Source organism: Telmatherina bonti (genome assembly GCF_933228915.1).
Source record: "Telmatherina bonti genome assembly, chromosome: 14".
Lineage (NCBI taxonomy): Eukaryota > Metazoa > Chordata > Actinopteri > Atheriniformes > Telmatherinidae > Telmatherina > Telmatherina bonti.
In genome coordinates, this window is record NC_136612.1 from 22,227,517 (window position 1) to 22,236,385 (window position 8,869).

At 39.2% G+C, this 8,869-nt stretch overlaps 1 protein-coding gene across 1 annotated transcript in view; it reads left to right on the forward strand.

Annotated features, from left to right (window-relative positions):
* ccp110 (centriolar coiled-coil protein 110) overlaps nt 1-7,838 on the forward strand; it is a gene marked incomplete at both ends in the record, with an annotated part of 8,350 nt that extends 512 nt beyond the window's left edge. The window contains 12 exons of the mRNA XM_079253062.1: nt 615-743; nt 2,376-3,531; nt 3,666-3,808; nt 4,627-4,792; nt 4,996-5,105; nt 5,629-5,745; nt 5,876-5,977; nt 6,054-6,170; nt 6,548-6,621; nt 6,733-6,798; nt 6,920-6,979; nt 7,763-7,838. Of these exons, the coding sequence (XP_079109188.1) occupies nt 615-743; nt 2,376-3,531; nt 3,666-3,808; nt 4,627-4,792; nt 4,996-5,105; nt 5,629-5,745; nt 5,876-5,977; nt 6,054-6,170; nt 6,548-6,621; nt 6,733-6,798; nt 6,920-6,979; nt 7,763-7,838 (2,316 nt within the window). The remainder of the gene's footprint in view (nt 1-614; nt 744-2,375; nt 3,532-3,665; nt 3,809-4,626; nt 4,793-4,995; nt 5,106-5,628; nt 5,746-5,875; nt 5,978-6,053; nt 6,171-6,547; nt 6,622-6,732; nt 6,799-6,919; nt 6,980-7,762) is intronic.
* Nucleotides 7,839-8,869: the final 1,031 nt, after the last annotated feature.

Here is an 8,869-nt window from a genome sequence, read left to right on the forward strand (position 1 = left end):
CATGAACTTTGCAACCTAAATGCTGAAAATCACAAATCTAAATTGAGTTTTTCTTACAATAAAATTGATTGATTGAAATTAATTTATGAGTCTTAAAATATAAAACACTGACAAACACTGACTAACATTTGGTTTGTTGTAGCAAGGAAATCATGAGGGTTATTCATAACATTAAAAAAAAAAAGCATTCCATTGAGTGGCCGTAGTTTCAGGGTCCTCCCTTGTGTTTTCCTGTTAGTACAAATCAAAGTGTCTACTAAGAAAGGTCTATTAAATCAGCAGTTGGCAGGGAAGAGAGAGAGAGAAGGTAATTGATGATAAGGAGAATCGTGGCTGTTTGAAAAGCTCATGTGCTTGTGACTGCTGACAAAATCAGTTCTCAGGAGGAGCCACATGACTTGGAGGCCAGTGTGAGGCCTTCTGTTCCAACAAAGAGCATGTAAAAATATACTAGAAGGATGTTAACTGCTACTAGAAAACCAAAAGAAATCTAATAAAAACATTTTTGTCTTCAAAACCAACAAATTTACGTTGTTTTTTTTTTAAAAAAAAAACAGGACTCTGTGGGGGAGCTGAAAGTATGCATGAATGCTGAAATGTGTTTTCTTTTCCAGCTGAGTGTAGAACAGCGCACCGAGATGTGTGGCTACAGACTGAAGGCAGTCCAGCTGGAGCTTGACAGACACAACCAGGAGAGAAGCAAGCTTTTGACCAGAGTTCAGGACATACTGGATCAAGCTCAGGTAAGCCTCACGGCGTGGTGATACACTTGTGAGCGACGCAGTGAAGCGTTCCAGTGGAAAACAAAATGTTTAAAAATGTAATATTGCATAGGTTTGCTTTGTGTATGGGGAAGAAATAATAACATGCCACATCTTCTATTTTACAAAGTTAACTAAAAGTAACACACCATGAGCAAAAAATACAAAAATCTAAGTGCTCTCATCCATCTCTCATGTTTTTATATTAAGTCTGTATGCCAGTGTCACAGTGTAGCACATTAACTGAGCTGGTCTGTTCCACAGTCTCAGATGATGGTTGGAGCATGGTTTAACTGTTCCCTCATTGGACTGTGCAACTTTTACCTCCTCATACAGCCCTGTTTTTTTTATACCCAAAGCAAAGGACTTGCAAATAGCCTCTGCAAGTGGTAGTGCTGTGCAAAACTTCCCCTGATTTCTTTATCTGCCAGGAAGATGGACAATAGGGACAGTGGTGTACTTAATGTGGAGCAAATATGAAGAAGAAAATGCAAAAGGAGTTGATATGATTTCTGATCTTGAAAGTCAGTATTTAGGGCAGTGTTTATTCTTCAGCATATCTTGACCCTCTTAGACACGCTTTCTAAGCTTCTATAATTTGTCAGTGGGCTTCAGGAATAGTTATCCAGGTTTCCTAAAAGACTTACCAAAGATCTTCTTTGTATGCTAATTACACTTTGGTTTATTTTCTGGCAAGATGATTCAACACTGTAATGTTGAAGAGTCAGGCTTTTGGAAGGAGTCACCATTCCACAGAACCTGTGTCTATTGATTATTCTGTTATTTCTTGTGTAATAAGAAAAAAACACCCCTTTTTCTCCTTGTTTCTCTTTCTTAAGAATAACTTGGACCGCTGCCCTTTTTTCCTCTTTATTAGCACTTTATCTTCAGATGATGTTCATTTGCTGTAGATAACATTCTCTGTGGCTTTTCTTTTCTAATTTGCTCACTTTTTAAGCACATACTGAACACCATTCCATGATATGCCAAATTTTCCACTAATATGTCATCAGGAATCACCTAATTGTTGCAAAAATATTATTTTTTTGCCTGTGTTTAAATGCAGCAAAACAAGGAAACAAATTATGTGCTTTTGTGATAGACTGACAGTAACGAGGTGCTGCAACATACAATTTCACATGTTTTTGTTATTTATAGAGTCAATGCTGATTCATTGCTCGAGTTAGGTACCTTTTTTATGTTTAAATAATTCATAGGTTGGCGTCACGCGGTCTTCTGAAAAGTGGCCTGGTAAATATAGAAAAGGCATTGATGTTCTGAGAGACATGTAAACTAAACTCATGAAAGTCTGGAAAGCTATCGTTAAAATCCACTTTGAAGGATTGTGAGAAAATCCTGCTGCATGGAAGCAAAATATACAGAAATAACTCCTGATTTAAGACTTTTGCTAAGTACTTTTGTACTTTTTAATTCATTTACACTCTACTTCAGTGTGTTTTTAAATGAAGCCAACGGGAAAGATTTGAAGTGTAGACTTCAAATCTGTGTAGCTGTTATTTGCAGGATTTATGGCATTAGCAGTTTAAATGTTCCAGTTGTTTGTTTTTTTTTTGCATTTTCACAAGCTAATGTCAAGCTCATTGTTTTGCTCAGGTGCATAAAGTTCCAGATAAAGAGGAGGACAAACAGCCAGTTTCTAAACTTGCTACAGTCAGTGGTTACACCTTGGTGACTGATACACCTAGACTTTCCAGGAATCCCGGATTTGGACCTCAGGCAAATGAGACTACAACATCATGCTCTGAGTCTTCAGTTCTCAATGGTTACAGGAAAAATGAGGAAGTGACAGTGGAGAAACAAGAGAAGAGTGAGGATGAGGAAGAGGAGGATGAAGACATTAGTTTGGACAGCCTTCTTAAACGATCAAGGGAGTATGTGAAGAGAGAGCAGAGTCAGCAGGCAGTTGTCCATAGTATCACCCCACCTGAGACAGCCAAAGAGGAAAAACACTGCAGCCCCATGAGGGACATGGGTGGTGAATTTGGATTCAGTCTGCACCATAGCCCAGTTGGTCCACCTCCGATCCAGTACCAAGCTTTGTATGATCCCAGACCACAAAACTCTGTCTCCCTCTCACCAAGTAAACCAGAACGGTATGCACGTCTACCAAGTCCGGAGTCCAGCATTAGTCCACATCAGCTTAGACGCAAACCACGGCCAGTTTCCACTGGGAACATCCATATTTCATTTCCCATCAGCCCAGTAGACCTTATCCCTCGAAGCCCAGGAAGGTCAGGGGAAGGTGCTGGCATGGCGGATTGGGGAGAGGCTTTGTCAGCAGGCTCAACGTCCACTGGTCTCTGGGTGTCAGAGGAGAGGGATGGAGCTTTGAGAAGTGGCAGTCATTGGTCCAGTCACTGTGGCACCAGTCCAGTGCAGGAGCACGAAAACCTTGTTAGTGCCTCACTGCCCAGCTCAATGGCACCCTGCGATCATCTGACTGCAGGATTTCGCCGGCGTTGCCACACACTGGACAGCCATCTGAATACAGTAGAGCACGTAGATCGCAGCCAGGAAAGGGTCCCTCGCTTCATGGCAGGTGTTACATGGTTGGCTCCAAATCGGCGGGCCCCCACAACCTCATTAACCAACTCATATGAAATAGAGAATCACTCACCATCTCTGCTGAGGACCCGTTTGATTCCTGACTCAGTCACACTCAGGATAGAGACTGATGACCCCCAGGGGCCAAGCAGTGGCAGGAAAATACCACCAGTCCTCAGAGGGACAGTTGAGACCATCAAAACAGGTGAGTTTGTTTATTGGTTAAACAGATCAATTCAGATCACAGTTCTTTTGATTTTATTTTTAAATATAAATTGTCCCATTGTTTTGTCGTTTTTACGATTGATAAATAAAGTGTTTCTCCCTGTACGCCCACAGAGGAGGCCCAGTGGCGAGCACAGGCTCTGGAGGACAAGCAAAGGCATTTAGAAGAGGAACGTGCCATGCAAATATCGTTGCTCCTGGCTGAGCAGGAAAAAGAGCAACAGCACCTCTGTCTGGTCAGTACATGCATTTACACAGTATCCCATTGTAAGTGCCTATGGCAGGTTTTCCCTTTTCTCTAGCTTATCTGCAGAGTTTAAAAATATTTTATTACCTTAAATGGCATTCAAATCTGAAAAAGATATTTGTTGTGGTTGTTCATCTTGCTGTTCAGCTTTATATTCTGGAACCAGATCAGGTTCAAGCATATACAGCTGGATGTTAACTGAGGTTTTATCAGAAAATAAGATCAGATTGCAAGTCCTCCCGTTTCCCTGTCAATTCTTTGAGCCTCTAGCAATTAGAGCAGTCAGAGGATGCTTTGGCAAAATCCACTTGTTTTTCCCCCAATAGAAAAAAAACTTGAATAATTACTTGGAACTATGATGGGTGCCAAGATCATCTATAGGTGTCCACGTTTAAAAATGAATTGGAAATGATCAAGCCTGGTCCACTTTAGATAAGAGTAATGTGAGTAATGTGTTGGCCCTGTGATGGACTGGTGACCTGTCCAGGGTGTACCCTGCCTCTCACCCAACAATTGCTGGGATAGATTATTGCTCCAGCTTTTCCGTGAGCCGAAATTGAACTAAGCAGTTAGGAGAATGAATGAATCAGTAATGTGCAGTATTTCACCAAACCATCTGTAGATGATCATGAAACACACCAGAACCTGCTAGTTTATGGTTTTATATTTAAAGTTGCATACGTTGAAAACTTCAAAAAGACATACAGTATTTTTAAGAAATATTGTGTCTTTCTTTGTTCACATCAGTGGTTGTGTTACTTCATGTTTGCAATTAAAATGTACTATAGTAGCTGTTTTTTTTATGTACAGTGTGTTTGTGTTTACCAGCTTGAGGAGACAGGGAGAAGACTGAAGGAGCAGGGAGGTGTGCAGGGACATCTTTGTGGTTGGAACTGTAGGTGTGTGAATGCTACCTGTCCTATCATGAGCCCCTCCTGCCCAGGCCTAAGTCCTATCCACACACCATCTGAGCGATCACCTGGACACAACACAGGTACTGTTTTACTCACTGCTGTGCTGGACGTGTTTGAATCTGTGGTTACAAGACTGCAAATGCTGATGTGGATTAGTAACGAAACATAAACTCATAGGAAACTAGACCAGAGTCATATTTGTAATGTTGTACTGGAGATAATTAAAAAATGATTAATTCTACGACTGCATAAAGACACTGAAAGCATTTGTTTCTTCTTCTAGTTTTTCCTAGTCCCGTCCCTTCTAGTGTGATATCTCCCTCTGTCCAGCCTCCTGTTCATGTATGGGGCTCCAGTTGGGGAGCTAACAAACCCCGAGCAAGGCTTAGTTTGGTAGGTATAACCTCAAAGTGACAGGCTGTATAAAATGTGCTAACATGCTAACACAGAACCTCCTCTTTTTACAGATATGGATGGGTGTGTAGTCTGTTTCAGAAGGGCTTTTTGAATCAGGCTGATATCGTCAATTACTGCTTGATATGTGTACTTGCATCACATGTGTTGAAATTACACAGCATAGCAGAGGTACATTCAGTCTGTTAAAACCTGACTTTTCAAATACAGAGCAATAAATAAGTTTGAACCTGACCCAAAACAATTGCTGTTATCTTAAACTGGCTGCCCTGACTGACCTTGGAAGGCTGTTTAATCAAGAATGTTATGTATTCTGTACAAAGAAAACACAAGTCTGAAATCATGAGAATCATGATAATGTCTGCAAATTCTTCTAGATATTTGGTTTGAGCTCTTTTTAATATGGCTGTGCTTCAGAAAATGTATTTATCCCCCATTTTCAATCCTTCTTTATGTCTCCATAACCCCTTCTTTTTTTGTGCTTGGTATGTGTGATGTGCAGGTCCTTACTGCAGAGCATCAGAAAGCATTTTGTCGTATTGGTGCCATCATTCGTGGCTTCCTTGTACGCAGACTTCTCAAAACAGAGAAGGTCAAACACCTGCGTCAAACCATCATGGTGAGATCAAGATTTTACATCCATGCAAGAAGAGTAAACAAAAAATGGACACACCAGCATCAGCAAGGTCACTTTTACTTGAATGAATAAATAATGATTTTCGTGGCTGACTTGTGTGTATGTGTCACAGGATACACAGGAGTTCATCCGCTCATTTCAGACTGAAGCTGCACAAAAGAAAAGCACCTACTCAGCACAAGATCTGTCTCTACAGGAGAGAGTCAGAGCCCAGGTATGACTGTAATTACTGTGTATAGACAGCAGAGATCACCCTTCCTCTATTTATAGGGTTGTCTTCTGTCGTACAGTTACGTGCAGCCCGGTATGACATTCATGATATCTTCTTTGAAATGCCATTGGAGGATCGCTTAGCGCTGCTGCAGCAGGACAGAGAGCTGCGTACAGAGAGGAAGCTACGAGACCTGGTAATCCAGGAATACAGGCTGGTTATCACACACATGCTGAAATTAATCAGAAAAAGGTGACATTTGTGGCTCTCAAAGGAAAATTTCAAGCACGTACAAATTGTTCTTTTACTCTCTTCTAGTAAATTAAAAATTATTATTGCTACAGTTTCTTAAATCTCAGCAGTCTGATCTTATGTATGCATTTCTGACCACCCAAGAAAATGTTACCAATAAATTTGACAAAACTGTAATCAACATAAACTTAATTCATGTTACACTTCAGTCAGAAAAGCTTTAGAAGAGATCTACCAGCTTCTGATTTTCCTCACAAAGTGCTTTGTCTTACTGTCAATTTTTTTTTTTTAGTCTACCTTAAACTATGTCGTCCTCTGCAGGAAAAAGCCAAGTGCCCCAAAGACAGGGTGTCTCTCTCTGCTGCCACACAGAAGTCTCTGGACAGGAAGAAGAGGTAAAATAGGGAAAGAACACTTCATCAATGATTGGAAATCCTTTTTATCATAATATCTTGGATTTTACTAAAATCTGATCAGCTGTTTGTATGTGTTTGGTCCTTCTTCAGGGTTGGTGAATCCCCAGCGCAGATCAGAAAGATGCAGCACAAGCCAAAAAGCCCCACCACCAACAGGTTCCAGATGATTTACTGGGATTTTTTTTCAGTTTGATTTTTTTTTCTTATTTCTCTGCATTTGTTTGTTATAATGTTCATTTACCACATTTTTCTCACATTTCTTTTCCTCTTTTTCCAGAATTCAGAAGTCAAGTCAAGGCCAAAATTCCCCTCCTCCAAGTCAGCTGAACCGCCAGGGGTGAGTTTGCACTTCTATATGTTTCACATTTTCCATCAACATGAGATATGACAGTTAATAAAGGGATTTATTCCAATGAATTTCTGTTTTCTAGCATGTTCTGTTACCATAGTAAGTCACGTTGAAGAGCAGTAGATTTAATTATCACATTTTTTACATGTTCAGGCTTGTTGATCAGGCAGTTATTAATGCTTGGATGCCTGCCAGGGATTTAATTGCATGTCCGTTAGAGCACTTTTGTTATTGAGGAATGTGTGATCACATTCTGTCTATGTCACCATTGCATGAGAAGTTTACTGCACACAAATTTCAGTCCAAGAGAGAGTTTCTCATAACAGTGTTTTGTCATGTAATTTCACATCAGCCTAACGAGTTCCTTGCACCATGAAAGAAAACAAGACTTAATGGGAGTCATTGCAAATAATGAGCGATAATTAGACAGATCAGCAGATCAGCCTCACAAACATTTTAAACCTGTTTTGTCTCTTTTGTTTGACTCATACATGAATAATAACAGCCTGTAGTTGCAGATAAAGCCATGAAGCAGTAGTTATTTTCCTGTTTTAAATGAAAATCTGATCAGATGTGATCTAATCACTGCTGCTGTATGTGTCAATTAGTTACATGAATCAGCTGCATATGTGCTACTGGTATGAATATCACATAAAGTGTATTAGTAGACATAGACTTTAACTTCACTTTAATTAACTTAAAAGGTATTTGAGATGCACTTCTCAGTAGATGGAAGTATGAATGCATTACTGTTTGTTTCTTTTTTTTCAGGAGCTGGTACAGAAAGACCCCAGAGGGGAGACTGAAGCGCTCTGATAGCCTGAAGAAGCAACATTCTCTGGGTTAACACATAACACACCATTTCCTGAACTGTGAACTTGAATTTTTAGTCTTTTATTAAAAAAAAAAATTAAAAAAAAAAATAAAAATCACAACTTACACTCTTGCAAGCGCTGCTAACTTCATGATTGTGTTCAGTCTACTGAAATTCAAGTGATTGTATTTAGTACCACACTTCAGCCCATCACAGTGCTTCTGTTTTGACAGTCGCCACCTGCTGAAATTATTCCGTGTTAAAATTGATTGTTTTACCAGGACTTTCAAATGTGAGCCAAGTATTCAGTAGCAAGGAAGGTGTTTTAAATAAAATAGCTGTAGCTTTGCTGAAGAAAGTAGCTGTATTTAATCCAAGCTTGTAGAAAGTCAGAACTAAATGGAGACAAGAATGATTGTACCTGAGAACTATGCCTTTTCTGTCTCTTATCTTCAGCATGCTTATATTTATCAGCTGTATTCATTAACATAAAGTGCTTATAGTAGTTAATAAACTTACAAATATCAGTTTTATGTTGACTATCAAAGCTGTCATTAAGACTATTGAAGTGTGTTGAATTTATTTATATATTTTTTTTCAAGGGCTTTGAGTACTTTTGGGTACTTTCCCGAGTTTTTGGTGCTAAGTTTACATTCATTCAGCGTGCTTCACCATTTGGCCTAAAACCACAGGCAAATGAAGAAAAACCTTAAATACAGTATATTTGTTTACACTCAGCAGTGCTGTTACATGATGAGATGCACAGCAGGTATTCAGTATAAGTTTCCTTTAAAAACATACTGAGTAAAGGTAAATAAGGATAAAGTAATAGACTGTTGGTTCTGAAAATATTATCTAAGTACATGTTGGTATAGAACCTGTTCATTGCAGTGCCACACTGATGTATCACTTCACTGTGTTTCCTTTGATATTGCTGTGTCTTTTATAACAAAAGGCTTATTTATTAAAATTCCACATTGTTGTGTTTTATATGGTCAGAATAAAATCAGAATCTAAACACATTTATTTGGACATTCTGTGAATGAAAATAATTTATGGTGAAG